Source organism: Trifolium pratense, linkage group LG1 (assembly GCF_020283565.1).
Source record: "Trifolium pratense cultivar HEN17-A07 linkage group LG1, ARS_RC_1.1, whole genome shotgun sequence".
NCBI classification, from domain to species: Eukaryota; Viridiplantae; Streptophyta; class Magnoliopsida; order Fabales; family Fabaceae; genus Trifolium; species Trifolium pratense.
The window spans coordinates 8040192-8062049 of record NC_060059.1 but is presented as its reverse complement, the minus strand read 5'-3'; the positions used below and the strand labels follow the sequence as shown (position 1 = coordinate 8062049).

Sequence of the window (21858 nt, the reverse complement as noted above, 5' to 3'; positions counted from 1 at the left end):
GTGTGCCTAAATATTTTTTTCTTGAGTTTGTGCCAAACTAAGTATTTCTCCTCAGTTGACAGCTGCAAAAACGTTGATATGTAGTGGTTTTTAGATTTAAATCCAGGAATTTATATTTCCCCGCATTTAAAATACGAGTCTAGCTATGGTTACTAGATAAAAAAATATTTTTTAAAAAGATTAAGAAATGTTGCACCATATTTCTATGTATTTACCGTGTAAAGTTCTTACACATGCACACTACAATGCTATTTTCTTAATTAGTAAATTTTTAGAGTATATTCACAAACATCTACATAGCACAATTTGATTTAAAGCATGTATAAAATAAATAAATTCACTCAGTTTATACAAATTAAATCTTGTTTGAAGTAAGTTGAGCAAATTTATATGAATACATTAAGAGTAAATATGTAATTTGGTACTTCAAATTATAAGATCATATTCAAAGCAGTCTTCTATATTATGGATATTAATATGGAGACCAAATTGAGTATAGTTATTAATATTATTGATATTATAATGAGCAGGACTAATCCACACCAACTACTTAAATTAATTATGATATATAGATATGATGTAGAGAATAATTGAAACAATTTCATTTCATCAATGTCACGTTAAAACTACTTAATAAATAAGTCTTTCCATCATGTCAAGAAATAACTAGTGAAAACGTGCAAATAACAATATAAGTTTAGTCTAGACAGTACTCAAAATTTATGAGAAATACAAAACAAAGACTCTAAAATATTTACACATACCAAAAAGGCATGGTAATTCTAAAGCCAGCTATAATAATTCAGTGATGATCATTTTATATGTTATAATTATTAATCTAATCTTCTTTGTCACCTTCTTTATACTCTTTGCTTTCACCTTCTGATATAGTAGAGCTGCTTGGTTGATTAACCTTTTCTTTGTTTGGTACTCTTTGATATTCATCATCATCTTTACTACTACCTAGGGTTTGAATAAGCATTAGCACTGCAATCATAAAAACAATAATATACACCAGCCTAATGTCAAAAGATCTATGGAAAAATTGCATCAGTGTTGGTCCACTAAGTGTTTTCTTTATGGTTCTTCCTTCTCTGTATCCTTCAAGAAATTTAGTGATTTGAGTTCCTTGATCCTCTCCCTCAATGCTTTCTGAACCAACAACCTGAAAGTTTATGTAAAAATTGGTATTAGCTTACCACATTCTGCAGTGGCCGAGCCAGAGTCTGGACAAAATTTCACGTGTGACATAATATAAAAGACATGTAAAATGATGATAAAAAAAACTTGAAACTATGCATAAAAGAAGTACAATTAGGATAAACTTAACTAATATTTTTTTTCAGGTAAAAACTATAGACTTACCAAAAGATAATCATCTTTTTTATCCCAAATGACCATTTTTGGTAGTTTAGTAGTGGTATCAAATTTATCAGCAAATTCATCCAGCTGTTTAACTCCGACGTAACCAAAAATTAAGTCACGATTTGCAGATGCAGCAGCCTTCAATAGCTTAACCAGTTCTTTGGAACTTTCTTCGCTTTCATCATCCACAATAGTCAAAACTATTTTCCTACCATCAGCTTTCATCAACTTAAGTGTCTCGTAGGATACAGGCACGGCCAAAGGAATGAGATTTTGTTTTATAAAGGCTTCCAAAAATTCATCTGCTTTATGAAAACAAAAACATAAAACTAATCAAAAGATTCCTGTAATGATGTATGAAAGCTAAAAAATTTAATAGTATATGAACAAAACCGAATATTTTCCAGCATAACATAATATGAGTAGAAAAAACAAAATATAATATAGTATAATTCAATAAGTACTGATAAGCTCACAACATCATGGTAACTTAAGTACAGAAACAAAGACATTCTAGATTAATAACAGACATTCAAGCTCATATTTAATTTAGAAGTAAGAAAACTGTAGTATTACTATTACTATTTGAGTTCTCAAATCCGTGCGAATTCCTACCCTGAAAAAAGAAAGGCCTTTCTGATGGATCTATTATATGTTAAGGTTAGTCTTAAAATTTGGGTTAAGCCTAACTCAACCCCTACAAAACCGGCTTATAAGGTGATGATTACCCACCACTTATAAACACATTTTCAAGTCTTATCTGCTATTGTGGGACTCAACACCCTCTCACGCACAGGATTGGACGTCTGGAGCATGACCTGATAGTGTGTAGCCCAATGAATTTTACATAAGCCTATGATACCATCTTTAGGGTTAGGGCCTAATTCAATCCACACACAAAACCAAGGTGGGGATTACTCACCACTTATAAACACATTATCATTTTTGTCATACTCTATTAGATTCATTAGATAATTGGGTCTAGGCCAATAAAGTCTTTGTTAGTTTACCATTGAAGGAATAAGAATTAATTATCCTTATACTGTAAGCGGTTAGTTAGTTACTCTTGCTGCTATCTTTCTATTGGTTGTTGGGCTGGTTTGTTAGTGTCCTTGTTTAAGCTGTGCAGGATTTCACGATGCCTATATATAAAGGTCCCTGTTTTCCATGGAATGGATCTCAGCTTTTGCTTAGTTTTTTACTGGAAATTTCCAGTGTGAGGATTGTATCTTTTCCTAAAACTGTAAAACCATAGGGATGAATAATTCCCTTTTTGCATGCATTCTTTCAAAAGAGCCTAACAATTGGTCTTTAACATATTCTAGAAGGTTTCAGCACATCAAGCATGCATACCAAAATGAGCTTCGTACAATGGAATGTGCAACCTAATAAGCCCCTACTAAAAGAAAATAGTATAATAAATAAATCCAAAACCCTTAACTCATTCATTCTTTAAAAAAATAGAAACAAATCAAAATCACCACTTAACTATCAAAAGTGTGAAAAATGTATATAAGTGAGATCTACTAAGTCCTAATTAGTGTAAAACAACCGTTAAGTGATACGAACCAGAAAATAAACAAACAGTAAATCAACAGTAATAAGGGAAAAAGTAGAGAGCTTTTATTAATAAACTAACCGTCAAAGGGGCCGTAAAAGGTGTTCCGCTCATTGTACAGTGGATTAAGGGAAACCAATGCAGGAATCTTATCAAAGTCATATGTTACCATGAGATCCTCTGAAAAATCCTTTGCCACAGAAAACCATGCATTTTTCTTATACTTTATGCCAAACTTTTCTATAACCGAACTGTCCAACCCAAAACCTATATATACTGGAAAAAAAGTGCCAGCTTCTTCAACAAAACTATTCACAGCAGAATCTGAATCGAGAACGGTAACATCAGAAGCAGCAAATTTCTTTAGATAACGAACAAGTACATCAGCTTTCCTTGGTCCACGGTATTCTGTAGGGATACCATGGTTAAACAGCAAAACGGTTGGATAGGCACTGCATCACAGAATGTCCAAAAAAAGCAACACTTATAACAAGTTAGGAAGAATAAGAAAAAAAAACAGTTCAAACAAACAAACAAACAAACAAACAATATATATTATCGACCAAAGAAAACATACTCAACATCATATTTTCTTGCAAGTCGAGTATGCTTGTCTGCATCTACTTTTGCTATGACTATAGGTTCCTTCAAGTTTGCAAGTACAGGCGCGGCTGCATCTAACTGTAAGGCAGAAAATCACAGCTTCATTCAAAATGAAACAGAATCGACACTCACAAGAATCTCTTCTCAGATACTACCTAAGATAAAGTATACTTTTTAAATACATTGAATAACTAATGTATCCTGTCTATATTATAGGCCAGAGATACATTAGTTATTCAATTTCAACTATCTAAAAAGTAAATTTTCTCTTATATTAAGGACTAGACGGAAGTACTAAAATTAAACATCAATGGTCATGTAGTATCATTATATCAAAACATACAAGTCTATTTCAATCACAACAATAACCTATAAGTTCAATTTTAAGAAGAACAAGCAGTGACATTACATTCAAAAACAATACTAATACTTGATGATCATGCATAATACTCTTAACTTCTAAAAGTGCATCAATCATGTCCCAAAAAACAACAACAAAAAATATAAGTACCCAGTTAAAATTAAACAAACCCCACCAAGTAAAATCAAAGGATACATAAAAAAATAGGATTTTTTGAAGTGGGTTTGAATAAAAATCAAATTTTTATAGAAAGACACATGAGAGAGAAAGGGTACCTCAGGAGAGAGACGCTTGCAGTGACCACACCAAGGAGCGTAGAAATCAACCAAGATATGATCGAAGGATGAAATAGCGGAATCAAAGTTTGATTCATCGAGTATCAACACCGTTCCATCTGCTGTTAATGGTTCAGCACCGCAAAAGTGGATCAACGAAACAATACAGAAAACAACCCAAATCTTCATCTTGTCTGTTTTGTTGGATCCAAACACAAAACAGAACCTTGTTCTTCTTGTTGTTCTTAAAGTGGTGGTTATTTTGTTTGATTTTTGAGTGGGAGTGTATATACTATATACTGTGATTCGTGAACACAGAGATCTAATTTAACTCCAAATGATCACTGCGACCGCTGTTGTTTGTTTTTTTATTGCTTAAACTTAAATACAAAATTATAGCTTTTTTAGACAAAAAAAAAAATTTAGGTTTAAATATGATAGTTTATTAAAAAAAAGTTTAAATATGATTTTAAATAAGAAGTGTTTTATTAAAAAAAAATTATAGGTTTAAAGATGGTTTTAAGCCACTAGGTTTAGTCTGGTGATGAGGAGTTTGTGTAGTAAATTATAGGGTCTGGGTTTGATCTCTGGCTCATTGTAAACAAAAAAACAGAAGTGATTTTTTTAATTGAGGAAAACACAATATAAGTGACTACAAAAAATTTATGATAATTATTTTTTTTAAGTTGTTATTATTAGGATAATTTTTTTTTGTATAAAAGATAATTATCTTTTAAATTTAAATTATTAGGATAATTTTTTTTGTATAAAAGATAATTATCGTTCGAGTTTGAAATAAAATAAATTGAATTATTGTTTATCATAAAATAGCCACTAGGTTCTCGGAAAACAAAATTATTCAAGTTTGTGATGATTTATATTTTTAATTATTTCCCAAACTCTTAGAATTCACGTCTTCCATAATTATGTTGTATTTGCATTATAAGAAAATCGCGTCTTCCGTAAAAAAAATCACGTCTTTACATAGTATAATTTTTTTTATTATAAAAAAAACATTAATTTCAAAGCTTATTATTTATGATAAATTTGTATTAAAATATCAAAACTTTTATAAAAATATTTTACCAAACAAATTTAACTTAAAAGTGATAATTAAGTTAAAAATAAATAAATAAATAAATTGTCAAACAACTTCAACTTTAAGTTTAAAGTTTTTATTTTCAACTTTATTCTCAAAGTAACTTTCAAGTCTTAGGGCCAAAGTTTGGATTGACTTATTTTTTTAGTTTATTTTAACTCATTTTTGAATTTATGTGAAACAGTTTATGCAAATAAATAAATTTTTATGTGTAATTATAAACTTTTTAAGGTAGTTCATGAAAAAACAGATTATAAAATTATAAATTTTGTTTGTAAAAACTTATGAATTAACATAGAAATTTATTTATTTGCATAAACTATTTTCATAAACTCAAAAATAAACCAAATCCAAACATGCTCTAAATCAATTTTTTATTTTGACAAACATCTAAATCAATTAAAGTCCTCCGTATGGAGTTTCTTATTAGTTGATGGCTCTCGGTCAAAACCCATTATTTTTCTTCTCACAAAAAGAAAACAATTTCTTTCTTCCCAAAAAAGAATCAATCTGAAACACCCCATTTAATGAATTTTTAAAACAAAGTCGAGTTTTGTTTTGAAGGTTGTTTCAATTGAATAGTTGAAGCATTCATCGATGTTATGCATGCGGCAGTGGAGGAGAAAGTGAATCAAGTGTGGTAACAATGAAACATGTACTTGTTTAATCTAATGGTTAAGATGAGTGGTTCACCGGTAATGGACTTAATTGAACTCTCACACTAAAAGCCACCTACATGTAAATGAGGTAAACTCTACAAATTTACGAGTCGAGTTTACATTTCGATTTCACCTAAACAAAACGAGTTAGACGTAAAATCTTCATTCTAACAACCTTGCAGTAAACCTCACTCCAACTTTACTCGCTTAGAATTGGCTTCTCTCAACCATTCAAGGCATTCCTCGGCAGTTCCAGATGGATAGGCAAGTTGCCAAGCCATTGTTTTATCCAGCTGCAATTGAAAATGAAACAAAATATGAAAACCTTAAACTCGAAGGAAGTTTGAACACCACTATGGGAGATGACGCAGCAGTTAGCAGAATGACTTACCCACTCTTTAACAAGCGGTCCTCCTTTAAGCTGTAGAACAGTCATAATATCTTTTCCATTGATCAATGGTTTTACTTCCCATACTTTCTCAAGGCCTATTAAATGAAAAATAATTAGCGGCCAAGCAATGACATTGAAATTATCGGCAGAAAGTAAAACACATTTCTTATCAAACACGATAATATTTATGTCACTGTCACGTGATAAACAATCACTTTTCTTTTGCCTTTTTATAACCTCACCTTAGTGAGAAAATGCTGGTCGTTATTTCTTTCTTTCTTTCTTTCTATTTATAATTTATTTAGTCCTAAACTACACTATTACCAAAAGAACATAGTACATTAACATATAAATATTAAATAGAAATGAATTGCCCCTGAATAATGCTAACAGAACAAAGAGAAGATGCGGTAAAATTTGAGAAACTGCTGCAATCATATAACTTCCACTAAAGTCTCACCTAATTTGGTTATAGAATTCTCCACAGCATTAAACTGATCTCTTTGTTTTTCCAACTTTGAGTTCTCATCCTCAGCAGAGTCACTAATGTCAATTGGATGTAATATAATGGATATCAACAGTGCAACTCGCCAAAAATCTTTAAGCTCTCTTAAGAGAAACCCTAAAATAATAAAATATAAATCTCAGCCATATCAGAGACAATTCATACTGCAAAATAGCTAAGAAACTCCGAATTCTAATAGAAACAGATACAGAAGAGCAGGAATGAATACATCACTCAAATTTAATCCTTCGTAATATCAGGAAATGCCATCTCTTTCTGTCTTTTATTGATGCAAATTAGTTAAGCGGTATAAAAAACATTTCATTAATTGAGTGCGGTGTAGCTTGTACATTATCAAAGCAAAAGTTTAGCGTTAGGAAAATGTGACTGTAAAATGAAATAAGGGAAGTGTGGCCTGTGGCTACTTTCCACTTGAAAGCCAACAAATTAATTGAAACTACAACATGTAGAATCACATAACCTACAGTCTATAGCACAATATATCAATATGAAAAGTTTATAACTGAAAATTAAGGTCAACAATAGCTTAACTACAAGAAACAGCACAATGCTAATATAGTACCGAGGTAACAAAGCAAGAACACTTCACCTGTTATTACCCGGGCTCTAGAAGAAACAGGGACATCAATCAAGTCTCTCATCCAACCAAGATCGACAGCTTGGATATCCTCACCAGATGCGAGATGAGGAATCAATGATAATAATTTATACGACGATCGGTGTAAGTCAAGCACCTAGATTTTTACAGTAAACAACATAAATATCAACCAAAGCAATGACCAAATTATATACATTCTGGGTGTGTATGTGTTATGTATCTGTTCAAATTATACTAAGGCTAAAAGGAAACTGACCACTTCTGCATCCTTAGCTTTTCTCTTGATGGACTCACGAATGATACGATTGGCAACAGGAATCTATAATTCAAAATAACATATTAGGCTCAACATGTCATTAGACATAATAACCACAAGATTACATGTGGCACACAGTGGTTTCCATTCTCTAGTCTAGGGTGCAATTGAGCCAAGAGACCAAGAAAAAACAATATAATTGAATGGGAAAAAGAGGTGTCCGTGAAGCAAAGTTATTTTATTTGATTACTTAAGCTTTCTTCCTTCAGTTTTCAAATTCAAAACCAGAATAAAATCTGACTGAAAACTGTGCATCATATCTAAACAATCTTAAAATGTTCCTTGTACGTTTTATGGGTAATTTGAAATGACAAATTTTCTTTACCTTTCAGTAATAATAATAATAAAAAAACTTGGCTTTCAAAGAATTCCTTTGTATATGAAATTCTAGGTATAGCATTAAAACAAAATACTAGTCTTCGTCCCTAAATATAAGATTTTGTTCACACTAAATCACATGAATTAAGAAAGTTGGTAGTGGTATTAAATTTGTTAACACTTAGTATTGTGTTAGAACTTGTATCTAAATTTAATAGAAGGTACCGAACTTACTAGAATTACAGACAGTATTATTGATGAAATACTCTTGAAACAAGGTTACAAAGAGTCAGAACTACAAATATTGCAGTAACATTTTGCTCCTGACTGTAAACTGCATTAAACTGTTTCCTAAAGGACAGTGATAACATCTACCAACAATGACAGGGATTTGAGAGCATGTCTCCTAACTAACCAGTTTCTACTTAATAATTACATGCATAATTTATTTTCTAAACTGCTTTATAGTTACACATCTGCAGTCTGAGGCCCACATGTATTAATGGCTTTTTTCCCTAGAATGGGTCCTCACTCCTCACAATATGAGGACTCTCGCTAACATTTGTTTTCCAAGATTACCCTTCATATGAGAGAATTAATTTATCTTCAAACTTTAATTATCATATGATGTGAAACTTAAACTCAGTGTAATTGAGCTTTGAGTTGAACCAAGCTGTCACCGTCAAATAACTAAATTCAATTTTCATCCCTAGCAATGTTGCATAATAATCTAACAATGCGGATTCAAGTTCCTATGCATCTAATCTAATGAAAAAAAATATCCTAACAACCAACCTCAAAAAAGACGCTCAAGTTGAAAATCAAAACATAGACATTGTGCTAGACGTTACATCTCCAAGCACAAAGCTCAAACTTAATGCACTTGCACTTTAATATTACATAATCATAAGTGGTAGAAACAAAGCAGCATAAAGTCTTAGAAAAAGGAGGTGGCTACCTTCTTAGCCTTCTTTTCACTATAAGTGGTATTTCTAAGTGGTAGAAACAAAGCAGCATAAAGTGCGAGCCTTCTTTGTTCAGCCTAAATAAACAGAAATTGTGTATCAGCCAACACATAATAGTCAAACAAGCCTATGGTGGCACAGTGATAACCGTACAACTTCGTACTTTAAGAATTAATGTAGAAATGGAATATTTAGTAAAAACGAAAGCTTAACCCATTACTTACTGTAAAGGTTGACTCTCCAAGTAAATGGATAAGGTTTGATGCATTATCCAAGTAAGAAATGCAAAGCCTGTATAAAGTGAAAGAATTAGTTGGTTAGCATGACCAACAAAATACATGTATCTCCATGCTAGGGAAAAGTAAAAAACAAAATAAAGCACAAAGCAAGATATGGGATTTATATTAGGATCTGATATGTCATATGTGAATGAAGGTCTAAATACGCAGTTAGTTAGTTAGTTAGTTAGTCATTTGCTTAAGCCTATTGCGTGGGGAGTGGTGTTAGAATAATATAGGAATGAGGGGAAGGATGGTGACGTGGCAAAGGGGCGCATTCATTCATCAGCTTTTCCATTTTAGAATCATAAAGGCTGGGCAAAGAGAGATTTATCTCTTTGAGGAGCAATAGGTCTGGGATTACAGCCTACAGGGGTTTAGCTCTGTAATACAATCTTTTCTTCTCTTAATATTTGGGTTCCTATCAATTTAGGTAGGAAAGGAAGAAATACATAAGGAATGCTGTAAATAATATCAAATTGATAAGAGGTATTCATTGTACAGATACTAACCCAATGACAAGGCTTGCTTTATCCTAATAATTAGGGCAACTATAAACTATTAGAGTAACTCTTATTCATTAATAATGGTATTTGCAATCATTCTGCACCTTTTAGTACATTAGAAACAAAACATTAATGAATTTATCTACGACATATACCTGTCACATCCATCTGAAATGACAGGTTCGTACTCAGCAGGAAGAGTGAAGACAGTCCAGAATAGTGTTAGCTCACAAATATAAGTAATTGCTTTGACAGGTTGATTTCCAGATATCATTAGATCAATCTACAGACAAAGACATAAACATAAGAACATATATGGCTAAATTTTCAGTACAAAAAAGTATGACCTATTTTGTCATAATTAGTTTCAATAAAAATTATCCCTAGGGAAGAAAGCAATGAATTAGAATGCACCTCTGTTCCAATGCGCTCTCTGCTAATTTTAGCAGCTAGAGCATTTTTCACATCATCACATGCAGCAGCCACTTTCAGATCTTCATCTAGAGTAAAATCAAATCTAGCACCTAAAAGTAATAAATTGTGTCGCTTCGGTATAGCAGGAAAATACGTTCAAATTTCACGCAAAGCATGGGACAAAAGGTTCACAGCATATATAAAAATACAGAAGTCATGATAAATTATAAATACCAAACCGAATGGCTCGAAGAACTCGCAATGGGTCATCAATAAAGGTGGTCTTTGGAGGTAAAGGAGTCACTATCTTTCCAGACTTAAGGTCTGAGATTCCTGCAGAGTGCCAAAGAAGTTAATACATGAACAAACAAGTATCTATTAAAATACTTGTTTAGGTAATAAAATCCACCCTGACCTCTTTTGGTAAAATCTTCAACTGCATCAGTGTTGATATTATAGAATAAGCTGTCATGCACAAATAAATTGTTTTATGAAACTATCATCTAATGTAACAATACTTTCAATATAAGTGCAGAAAGATACCTGTTAATTGTTAAATCCCTCCTATATGCATCCTCTTCAGCTGTGCCAAATGTTTGCTGTTAGACATAAAGTAAACTTAATTCTGTAGAATTTGACTAGGATATAGGAAAACAAGAGAAGACCAAATATGCCAAATGGAAGCAAGAATACATGTGTGTTTTTTTCACATAAAAATTAGCTTAAAATTTACAAAACATTGAGGAAAATCACCTTAACAATAATCAAACTTCTTGGTTTTAAAACAAGTAATTAAATTTTGTAAAACAATGCACGTAATTAAATAACAAGTATAAGAAAGAATACTAGCTATCTTTGAAGAAAAACAGAGAAATGTCTTATATGACCAAAATGAGTGGAGTGATAAGAGGTCGAGGGTTCAAATTCAATCCTTACTCCCAGCATAATACTAACAATAACAATTACTAACAATATCAACATTGGTAATTGGTAGTACCTTAGAAGGAATGCGACTATTCTCGGCATATTCTTCGCTCCGTAGGTTGACAAAATCAATCCACATGTCAAACAAGCGCATCCTGGCTGTTTCCAAATGTTTGGATTGGTCAGGGTTGCTGCAAGAAGAATAATTAGACAATGTTCAACTAAAAAAATGTTAAATTTGCAACCAATACATAAAATTATATGAATGTGATTTCCAGTTGGAAATTCATGTGAAAAAATAAAGTATGTCCAACACACTCACTAATTAAAGGAATAATAAGAGTAAAAAGGAAAAATAAACTGAACAGTAAAACCCTAAAAATTATCTACGAGATGGCTGCCCGAAAAACCCTAAAAAATAAAAATATCTTGGGTTTATCAAAAGAACGACTTAATTTCATTCATATTCTTCATTGACCAGAATTATACCTTTACTATAAGATAATTTTGAAACCCAGCCAGAGTATACTAGTAACTATCAAAACCATAAGTTTGCCAGTTCATTAACAGCAGCAACAAATGCATAAACTCGATACCTCAGAATCCAGTCAAACTCAGCAATACTTATCAAATTCAAAATTTGAAGATTACACACTCAACTTTGAAGCTTATTTATTAGCATAAGCTAAATAAATAAACCAATCCAAACAGGTCGAAATTGCAACATGAGAAAGAGTAAACAACAATGTAATTGCAAAGTTGAATGAGGAAAATGCACCTCTCAATAACACAAACACCTTGCGCATCTTCTCCAATAGACAACAAATACTCTCTAACCTTATCCACAAACTCAGTACCCATCATATTATCAAGTGCAATATCAATGTCATAGCAATCTTTTCCCAAAAGCTGCAGCACACAAAAAATCAAATCAATTAATCATCAAAATTGCAAAACTCGTAGCAGTGAACAATGAATTAGGGCAATGAATGAATTACAAACCTTGTCGCGAACCCAGCCGCCGGCGACACGGAGCTGAGTTTGGAGTTGGAAATGGCGCAGAGTGGCGAGAAGTCTATCGAAGATGCTTTTCTCGATGGTGGTGAGTTCGATTGTGTCGCGAACAGTTTGCGTTGTTGTTGACATTGGCGCGCATGTACAACTTCGAAACGATGGCGTTTTGGTACGTAGTAGGGTTTTGGCGGGACGGTGAGAGTGAAGAGGAAAAAGAAGAAGGGTTTGAGTGAGTGAGAAAGAAGAACTCGGGGTGAGTCTGGGAATCGCCAATAGAGAAGTTTTCAAAATGAGTCGTCTCATGGGTTGGGTTATTTATTGCTGCATTTGCATGACCATTGTTAAATCAGATTGTTCAAGAAAACCATTTTTTTGAAGTTTTTTTTTCTTCTTATTTTACAAATTTTCTACTTTCTAATATGAATTTCAATTTTTATTTCAATTAATAATTTTGTTTTTATATTTATTTGTTTAGGAAGAGAAATTTTTTTATTAGACAATGACTTCTTGAGTGTGTCAATTTACAAAATATTTACAGAGTTAAACGATGAAGAGAATAATGTTGCATAAAGTAAGATAATTTTTTTTCCCGAGACAGATGATAGATAAAGGTTAGGGGTGGAAAAATGGGCCCGATCCACCGGGATGACCCGTTTAGCACACCATTTTTTGTGGGTTGAACTTAAGTTTTGAGCTCGACTAATTGCATGTTCAAATTGCACCCTAATTTCTTCAACATTCAGGAAATGAGATATTCTACTATTTGCATTGTTAATTTCATGGATTTAATTCATAATAACCAGTTGATATTTTTTTTAATTATAATTAAACAAAAATTTCTCATCATTTTCTGTGTATGTGTTAGAGGTTGTTAACTAGTTATATTATACTGCAATTTGATATTCTTTAATTTGATTATTTACGCTTAAATTTGTATCAATTCAAACCAAAGATGTCTGAATTAATCAGATTTGATTCTTGGTTACTTTTGTAGGGAAGGCAAGAAGAGATAAACAGAAGAAACCGGTGACTTTAGCTTGAAAAGTCACTCATGGCAAAGGAGCAAATGCAAGTGCTAAATGCACTTGATGTGGCAAAAACACAATGGTACCATTTCACTGCAATCATGGCTCTGGCCTTCCTTTTGGACACAATCCAAGAGCTGTCATGACAATTCTTTGTTACTTCCGCTTTTGGCTTGGGTTTGGTATCGGTGGTGACTACCCGCTTTCGGCTGCTATAATGTCAGAGTATTCTAATAAGAAGACTCGTGGTGCCTTCATTGCTGCCATCTTTGCCATGCAAGGTTTTGGAATTTTGGCAGGTGGTATATTTGCAATCATAATTTCAGCCACATTCAATGCTTTGTTTGATGCACCATCTTATGCGGTTGATCCAGTTCGGTCAACTGTTCCACAAGCAGACTACATTTGGAGGATAATTGTGATTGTTGGAGCATTACCAGCTGCAATGACTTACTACTCATGGACAAAGATGCCATAAACTGCTCGTTACACCGCTCTAGTTGCTAAGAACACGGCGCAGGCTGCAGCAGATATGTCTAAGGTTCTGCAGGTTGAGATTCAAGCTGAACCAGAACAAGAGAAGGCAAAATCATATGGCTTGTTCTCAAAGGAGTTTCTCCATCGCCATGGATTACATATCTACTTGGTACAGCAAGCACTTGGTTCTTGCTTGACATAGCATTTTATAGCCAAAATCTATTCCAGAAAGATATCTTCAGTGCAGTTGGTTGGATACCACCTGCACAAACCATGAATGCAATCGAGGAGGCTTACAAAATTGCGAGAGCTCAAACGCTTATTACTCTATGCAGTACAGTTCCAGGCTACTGGTGGCTTTCATTGACAGAATCGGAAGATTTAAAATTCAGTTGATGGGTTGTCAAAAAAAAATCAGTTGATGGGATTCTTCTTTATGACAGTCTTCATGTTTTCTCTTGCCATTCCTTATGATTACTGGACTCATAAGGATCACCGAATATGATTCGTGGCATTATATTCTTTGACCTTTTTCTTTGCAAATTTTGGGACCTATGCTGCAACATTTGTTGTACCAGTGGAGATTTTTCCTGCAAGATTCCGGTGTACCTGCCATGGAATATCATCCGCATCGGGGAAACTTGGGGCTATGGTTGGTGTATTTGGGTTCTTATACTTAGCACAGAACATGGACAAGACCAAAACAGATGCAGGGTACCCTGCAGGTATTGGTGTGAAGAACTCACTGCTTCTCTTGGGTGTGGTTAACATTTTGGGATTCCTTTTTACTTTCTTGGTTCCCGAGGCAAATGGAAAATCTTTAGAGGAGATGTCAGGTGAGAACGAAGAAGAAGCTAAAACCAGCAGAGAGTTGGAGCAATCCCATTCTTATAACAACAGACCTGTTCCACTTGCTTAGGTTGAAGTTTATTTCGTTATTTGTTGTAATTAAGCAGTATCTTTCAATTTGTTTAGGAGGCTCCATAGCTTTCCCTTCCCCTCTTCTGTCTTTTCTTTCTGTCAAATTTCCCCCGGATTATATCCGATGAACCATTAGTTAGTTCTACAAATATCAAATACAGTTTTACAGTTGATGTTTAATTATTTGATTGTATAGGCATTTCAGTTTCAATTCCAATAACCAGTTTAGCTTAACAACTGTGTTCTGATTCTTTCTTTTTCTCTCATTTCCTTTTTGACTTATTGTTGATCCTATGTTCCAAAACATTATGTTGAGTTAGTGTTATCAAAAATATCAAAAGACTTGCATGAAACTATATGAATAATTGAATATTAATACCAAAGAATCAATCAATATTCATCATCTACATCCGTCCTGCTTTGACAGTATTTTATTTCCTTGTGTGAATACTAATAAAGAATATAATGATATGAAATTGGACAGACGCAAAATGTTTGGACAGAACCAATGTGTATATATATAAAGTTTTTTTTTTGTTTACAATGGAGCTGAGAATCGAACCCAGAACCTCTATCATACTGCCCAAACCCCCACCAGTCACCACTAAACTTTTATTTGGCTTCCAAAATGTTATTGACATTTGTGAAAACTCCACTCATGACATTGTGGAACATGTATCCACAACTATGTATTTTTTATTAGATAATCTCCATATCATTTTTCACTTGAAGTTCATACCTTCTATATGTTTTTTCTTCGATGAACTAAATCCGATGGAAAAAGGGAAAATGTCAGCAGCATCAAGATCGTTGCTTAGCATAAACATGAATACCGTGCGTTTCTTTAAAATATACTTCATCAATCAACAACAATTAACTACAATGCTATGTCATCCACAATTTGTCATTGGAAAAATGTAAAGTAAAAACAAATGGAATGACCCTATAAAGCAGTGTGCCTCTATACAAAGTTATAAATTCAATCTTTCTATCTCTGTCAAGCAAGGCCATCAATTCACCCTTGCTAGCTTCTTGCATTTCTTCCACCTTTTTTGCTAACAGCCTCACATAACCGGCATGGCAATGTGTCGAGGCTAACGGCTCGTGTTTTTGCATAATTACCCATTACACCGCACCTTCTCCATGCATGGTATTCTGCATAGGCTACTGGGTCATTAGCTACAGCCTTCACGTATGAAGCCAGTTCTTCCACTGATTTGAATTTTCTGCCATCTATTATTGAATGTGGAGGAACAAAATCCATGACGTTTGGTGCACCAAAATAGATAGGCACTGCACCCGAGTCCAACGCATAATATAACTTCTCTGTCACGTAACTCTCGGTGAAAGTGTTCTCTATTGCAAGAACAAACTTGTAGTGAGACATGGCACAATGTAAATGATCCCACCATTTTGGTTTAGCATTTGCATCTTTTTCACACTCGGGAAAGAACGAAAGAGCCATATCTAGACCACCGACATTGTTCAGGCACTTGCCAAAAGAATGATGTGGCAGCAAGCCAAGAAGTTTCTTGGCAAGTTCATTCCTTTGAGAGAGACACCGCGATGAAGACCAATAAACAAGTATATCCTACAGATTATAAATTGGGTTAGGTTACTGTGAGTTCCTCTTTCTTTATCTCTCAGTTAATATCCTGTTAATGAATTATTAGTATTACTTACACTGCTTTTAGTATTGGAGACATAATAGTTTCGACCGTTGTGAAACAGAGAACCGGCATAGGTTGACTGTACATCATCTTCAGCATGGTAACTAATGTATATATCCTCTCGACCAGATCTCCTTCGGCCAGCTTCGAGATCCATATACGCGCGAAGTGGTTCTCCCACACGTCTCTGAAATAAAAAGAAATCATAACAAAGTGAGCCAAAACTAATACTGCAACACATTAGCAGCTAAAAAATCTTGAAAGCCTGATATGCAGGCTGCAATAGAAGTATTTGAGAAGGGTAGACCATAACAGCTCATTTGAGTACAAAACTAAGAAGATTGTGAGATTTGGAATAACGTAAAACAAAAGGTGTTTATAGAGTTCTTCTACTAAAACGTCCAAAATTATTTAAGATATATTAAAGATGAGAAAAATAATTGTTCAGTCTAACAAACTCAGCACTCACTGACAGTTGATATTGTAGGTATGTTACTAATCACGGTGAAACACCTAGAGGCTCAAACAGTCAAACTATAATATATATCTTTAGTAGTATGATGCAATGCAGATATATACAGTATTTATACTACCAAATGAACCCTTTCATGTTTCATATAGATTATGTTTTGTTTAAAATTTGCATGTTGAAGGGTCAGAATTATATTATGTGAAGAATTAATTTGATAACGACTGGGCCAAAAGGCATCTTAGCTGTAGACTTTGTTAAATCTGATCCCTGGTAACAAGAAATAGAAACGGAACAAACATAAATTAACAAATAAAAGAAAAATGGGCCCAACCACAGCCAAAATGGCAATAAAGCTCATAACCTTTTGAAAAGAACAAAGGGACATAATCAACAACAAAACCTTTTGCCATCTGTGATTGGTTAAGTTGAAAAAACAATCAAGAACTTTGTCTTGCTAAGAAGCCATGGAATGGCACTACAGTAGTGGTGTAAACATGAAGGAACAAAAATGGAAATTGTGGCCTTCTGGCTGAAGAATTCCCTGAACTAAAAATGGACTCTAACTTCACGATTTTTACCTCTATCAATAATTCCCAAAAAAAAGGCACTCCACCACATATTTAACAGATAATTCTAGAATTACTACGATTAATCAGGATGAAGAAATGCTACAATACAACAGATTCTACCCTAGCATATAGTCCTGGCTATGAAGTCACAATACTAGATATCTGCAATCTGCATTACATGCTAATGCAAGCGTAACTTTTGAAGCTTTTTACTCAAAATATCAAATGCAAGATCCATTAACCCGATCTTCACACAAAGATCATCCCGTAGTTCCAGGTAAAACTACTGCCTGTGAAAGCTGACATCTATTGAAAAGAAACTCTAATCATCTATTGTTTCATCCATGCAAACTTAAACGATAAGTGAACATTTTTCAAACATGAAAAGAATATATTGCAAAACAATGATCACAGATCAAACTCTCGGTAATCACAGAGTAGATCACATTGATAACTCTCAGTACATTCAATTATCTAAACAAATTTTTCAACTTCAAAAGACACACCACCATTGCAAAATCAATCAAGCATATCAAAATGTTGGTCATGAAGAAAATTAACAAAGCCATTTAACATTTCCACCTAATCCAACCAAACTAATGAAACATTTCAAGTTTTAACAATAAAAAGTACCTGAATCGGAGGCGTAGAAGTTTCGAACATGAAAGCATCAGGCTTATCAGCAAGAACATTTGATTTGGTCCACAAACAACTCAACCCACAAGGACAAGAATACAAATTATCCAAATTATCAGGAATCCAAGTCCACCCTTTAACCAAAACACTAACATGATTAAGCTTAAAACCCTTACATTCAGAATCAGCACCAAATTGTTGCAAAGAAACAACCTTTGAGTGATTTAAAGAAACCCCATTTGTTTTTTCTCTGAATTTAGCACAACCCACTTGCAAATCCCATTTTCTGAAGGAAGAAAGCAGATCGGTGAAGGGTTGAGAGGAGGTATTTGTAGAAGGGAGGGTGAAGGATGATGATTGGTGGAAGGGTGGGAGAGAGGGTGAAACGGAAGGGAATTTGAAGAAACCGGAGAAGAAGAGGAGGAAGAAAGTGAAGGCTAACATGATGGTGATTGTGATTGTGTTGATGGGTTTGGGTGGCACTACAAGCATGATGTTTGGTGTGGTTTGGTTTCTTCTATGTCTCTATTTTAGAGAGAGAGTGGACATTGGAATGGTTTAGTCACTTTAGTGAGAAGAAACTAAACGTTTCTCTTGTTCGTTCGTCTTTGGTCTTACGTTTTCATTTTGGTAGATTATGGACTAGGTCTCACTGTCCCTCAACCTTAAGGCTTTGTTTGGTTGACAAAAGAAAATGAAAGGGAAGAAAGTAAGAGGAAAGAATGTTGAAGGAATAAAAATGAATAGAAAGTGAGATGATTATTTGGTTGTTTGGTAGAAGTGACAGTGAATAGAAAGTGGAAGGAAAGAAAGATGTGAAAATATAAAATGACAAAATTAGCCTTAAATAAAAATAAAATGTGATTAAACAAAACATTAAAATATACGTATGGGTAGGTGTGGCTTTTGATGTCAACATAAAAGTTGTAGCTCTTTCCCTTAGCTTTCCAATGCATGTTTAATCGTTGAAATCCGATATACGTATCTCAACTTATGGTATGTGCGGTGAGCAGGTCAAAACCTGCAAAATTGATGTGGAGTTATTCATTTACCTTGTTTTGACTGTATTTTTTTAATAATATATAAATGTAAAGATTAGCAAATAAGATCTTGTTCAATTTGTTTTGATGAGTATTTTAAAAATATTAAATTTTTATAAATTTTACTAATATACAACTAAAGATATTAGTGATCAAAATTGTGTGTTGGCATACATGCAGTGGTCAAACAAGATCTTATAATTAGGGACGGAGGTAGTAATTAGTTGGGATGAAACATTATTTACCTGAAAGTGGTGGTGCATTTTCAATCACTAGAGGAGGATTAAAATTAATTTCCTTAATTAATGGGTACTTGGAAATAATCATTTTGAGATTTTGTCCACTTCCACCACCAACATCAACTAATGTTGATATTCCTTGAAATCCATTGTATATTTCAAGCATTCTTTTCATCTCTGTTGCACAAACATCAACCATTGATTTGTTAAATATTTGGTTCATTTTCTTATCATTTCCCATGTATTCATACTTTGTCACTCCATGAATGTTCTTGAACAAACCAATGTCTTCAGCAACCGCTGCTTCCTTAAAGTTCATCCTAATAAAGAAACTAAAACTTGACTACTAAAACAATTAAAGTAAGATTATATTTGCTAATTCACTCAAATAGTCACAATATTTTGTATTTTAATTTTAGTAATCCATAATAATAAAATTTAGTAGTAAATATTGCTCTCCTCATTCTCTTATAAACACAATATTTTCACTTAGATACATCATTTAACTTAACAAGGTTCAATAAAATAATTATTTAGGTTTATTTTATAGGTCTATTAAATAGTGCACTAGATGCACTTGTTAAACATACAAAAAATAGAAATAAAACATAAAGTTAATGTTGATAAAAATAACTTTTTACACTTTCAATGTATTGAATGCACGAGTTTCAAGAAAAAAATTCTTGTTTATGTGTTTAACTAATAACTAGTGCACTGGATGCACTATTTAATATTTTCTTTATTTTATAATATAAGTATATTAATTATATTGCGTATGAACTTTAATTATATATTTAGCTATGTGTTAAGAGTTTCACATGAAAAATAATCTCGACACAAATTTACAAGTGGATGCAAATTTCACCATACAAATTAGGTTTATAGGATTGAGTTTAACCCAACCCAAATTCTAAAATTATGTTCAAGATAATTAAGTTTTTTTTAGCTTAATTAAGCTCAAGCTTTCTCTTAGCTACACATATAATGTATAACTTATACGTATACACTTAACATAATAACATTAAATATTTAATTTAATTAAACTGTTAATCCAAACATCTAATTGTATCCCTCCGCATATTATATATGTTTGAAAACGAAATTAAATCACTTATAGTTCGATGCTACCGTGCTCGATAGTTCGGGTGGTAGAAGTAAGAACGAAATAATCGGCAAACAAACACAACATTCAGCCAAGAAGCCTATTAGACAAGTTCGAGTGTTGGGTTGATTGTTTAGAAGCAATTTCGGATGGTGACATGAAAGCACCATGTGGTGTTGTCTTAACTATAATCTCAAATAAATTGAGATCAATAGTTACATTTAACACTGCTGGATAAACAAGATTAGTGGTAAGTACCATCGCTGAAAGACAAGCACTATCCTCAAGTTGTTGAGAGGCAACATTAATTTGGTTGTCCTCTTTAGCAAAGTAGGAATCTCCCATTTTTTGATTAGTGACTAATGATTATTTTTCTTTCTTTGTTTAGTTGTTTGTTCTGTTTATGCTAATTGATCGATTATTTGCACATCAATATTGTGTTCTTTTTATAGACAAAATCAATACATGTACCTACAAACTAAGACTTTGTGCGTCTTGAGCTTTTAGTTTTGGTATTCTCTCTGTTTTATTGTCTTTGAATTTAATCCATTCATTTGTATAACTTTTACGCTGTTTTTCGTAAACAATCGTTAGTTTAATTTAATTACTTGCAGGATCAACTAGTAAATCCTAGAACATGTTTTGTGTGTGAATTTTAATGTTCATCAATGTAATAAACATTTGGTAAATCAGTTTTAAAAGGTGATTTACACATAAAGATGTAAATCAAACAAGATTCCCTCAAACAAGAGGAATTAAAATGAACAAGTTATAAAGAAAGATTAAAATTGCATTAAAGTGTAAAAATTTTACAAGAAAAATAGATGGTTCACAAATTCATACATGTTTTTCACTTCACCATTTTTTCTCGAACGCATGGATACTTTAGGTTTGTGAATTTTTGTATATGAATTGTGACCCTTATTCCAACTAAATGAACTACTATTTATAGGCACAAGAATGAATAACTGCTTGTGCAAGACGTGCTTCACCAGCTTCCCAAACCCATGAACCCATGATCTCTTGATCCAGTTTGAAGAGAGTAACTGTCTATTTAACCTCAACTGACGCTCGTACCTTGCCTTCGAAACTCTTGCCATTTCCCGCTGAAAATAATGAAAATAATTCTAAGTCCAAAACGCTTTTGAATGATAAGATTCGAAAAGCTCTGCTGGATTCGAAGGCAACTTTACCCTTTTTGTTAATAAATTTTTTTATGAAGTTAAGACTTTAAATAGGCTTAATTAGGCAATTAAATCACCTTTTCATGTCCTTTATTAACTTATTTAATACGTTCACTTTGGACTGTTATGGATACATTCCATTTATTTAATTCAGTCGCGCATTAAAATGACGCACCAAATTAGCATTAAACTTATAAGGTCAAAAATTCGAGATAACAATAACACAGTCAATAATTACCTACTTATAGGTAAAAATATAATCTTCTTTCTCCGAGTCGAATGAGATGTACCATCCTTAAGAAATATTCATGACTCATGCATGCATAGTAGCTAGTATTCTCAGTTGGACCTAT

General features: G+C 33.1%; 3 protein-coding genes and 2 pseudogenes across 3 annotated transcripts; 1 reads left to right on the top strand and 4 right to left on the bottom strand.

Annotated features, from left to right (window-relative positions):
• Nucleotides 1-580: 580 nt before the first annotated feature.
• On the bottom strand, nucleotides 581-4525 carry LOC123918623 (protein disulfide-isomerase 5-2). The gene is made up of 5 exons (XM_045970702.1): nucleotides 4163-4525; nucleotides 3501-3604; nucleotides 3005-3375; nucleotides 1366-1667; nucleotides 581-1165 (listed from the first exon to the last, which is right to left on the bottom strand). Exons 1-5 carry the CDS (start codon nucleotides 4349-4351, stop codon nucleotides 839-841), a joined length of 1293 nt encoding a protein of 430 aa, XP_045826658.1. The 5' UTR covers nucleotides 4352-4525; the 3' UTR covers nucleotides 581-838.
• A 1252-nt stretch (nucleotides 4526-5777) lies between these two features.
• Nucleotides 5778-12536, bottom strand: LOC123918613 (tRNA nucleotidyltransferase cca2). The gene is made up of 15 exons (XM_045970690.1): nucleotides 12159-12536; nucleotides 11935-12065; nucleotides 11230-11347; nucleotides 10776-10831; nucleotides 10648-10697; nucleotides 10467-10565; nucleotides 10233-10342; nucleotides 9974-10101; nucleotides 9259-9325; nucleotides 9028-9111; nucleotides 7692-7754; nucleotides 7427-7571; nucleotides 6772-6933; nucleotides 6312-6406; nucleotides 5778-6213 (listed from the first exon to the last, which is right to left on the bottom strand). The coding sequence occupies exons 1-15, from the start codon at nucleotides 12471-12473 to the stop codon at nucleotides 6109-6111; spliced, it is 1728 nt and encodes a 575-aa protein (XP_045826646.1). The 5' UTR covers nucleotides 12474-12536; the 3' UTR covers nucleotides 5778-6108.
• A 738-nt stretch (nucleotides 12537-13274) lies between these two features.
• On the top strand, nucleotides 13275-14866 carry LOC123887574 (annotated as a pseudogene).
• A 517-nt stretch (nucleotides 14867-15383) lies between these two features.
• LOC123918603 (alpha-(1,4)-fucosyltransferase) lies at nucleotides 15384-18579 on the bottom strand. The gene is made up of 3 exons (XM_045970683.1): nucleotides 17938-18579; nucleotides 16277-16450; nucleotides 15384-16184 (listed from the first exon to the last, which is right to left on the bottom strand). Exons 1-3 carry the CDS (start codon nucleotides 18430-18432, stop codon nucleotides 15618-15620), a joined length of 1236 nt encoding a protein of 411 aa, XP_045826639.1. The 5' UTR covers nucleotides 18433-18579; the 3' UTR covers nucleotides 15384-15617.
• A 638-nt stretch (nucleotides 18580-19217) lies between these two features.
• Nucleotides 19218-20666, bottom strand: LOC123887562 (annotated as a pseudogene).
• Between the last annotated feature and the right edge of the window lie 1192 nt (nucleotides 20667-21858).

Coding starts and splice junctions, on each gene's coding strand:
- LOC123918623 (XM_045970702.1), bottom strand. CDS start 4,351: ATGAAGATTTGGGTTGTTTTCTGTATTGTTTCGTTGATCCACTTTTGC. Junction 3,376..3,500: donor GCAAGAAAATATGATGTTGA/GTATGTTTTCTT, acceptor TCTGTGATGCAG/TGCCTATCCAACCGTTTTGC. Junction 1,166..1,365: donor AAAAAGATGATTATCTTTTG/GTAAGTCTATAG, acceptor ATAAACTTTCAG/GTTGTTGGTTCAGAAAGCAT.
- LOC123918613 (XM_045970690.1), bottom strand. CDS start 12,473: ATGAGACGACTCATTTTGAAAACTTCTCTATTGGCGATTCCCAGACTC. Junction 7,572..7,691: donor AAGCTAAGGATGCAGAAGTG/GTCAGTTTCCTT, acceptor GTAAAAATCTAG/GTGCTTGACTTACACCGATC. Junction 6,214..6,311: donor GACCGCTTGTTAAAGAGTGG/GTAAGTCATTCT, acceptor TTTCAATTGCAG/CTGGATAAAACAATGGCTTG.
- LOC123918603 (XM_045970683.1), bottom strand. CDS start 18,432: ATGCTTGTAGTGCCACCCAAACCCATCAACACAATCACAATCACCATC. Junction 16,451..17,937: donor CTTCTACGCCTCCGATTCAG/GTACTTTTTATT, acceptor TTTTTATTTCAG/AGACGTGTGGGAGAACCACT. Junction 16,185..16,276: donor TCTCCAATACTAAAAGCAGT/GTAAGTAATACT, acceptor TATAATCTGTAG/GATATACTTGTTTATTGGTC.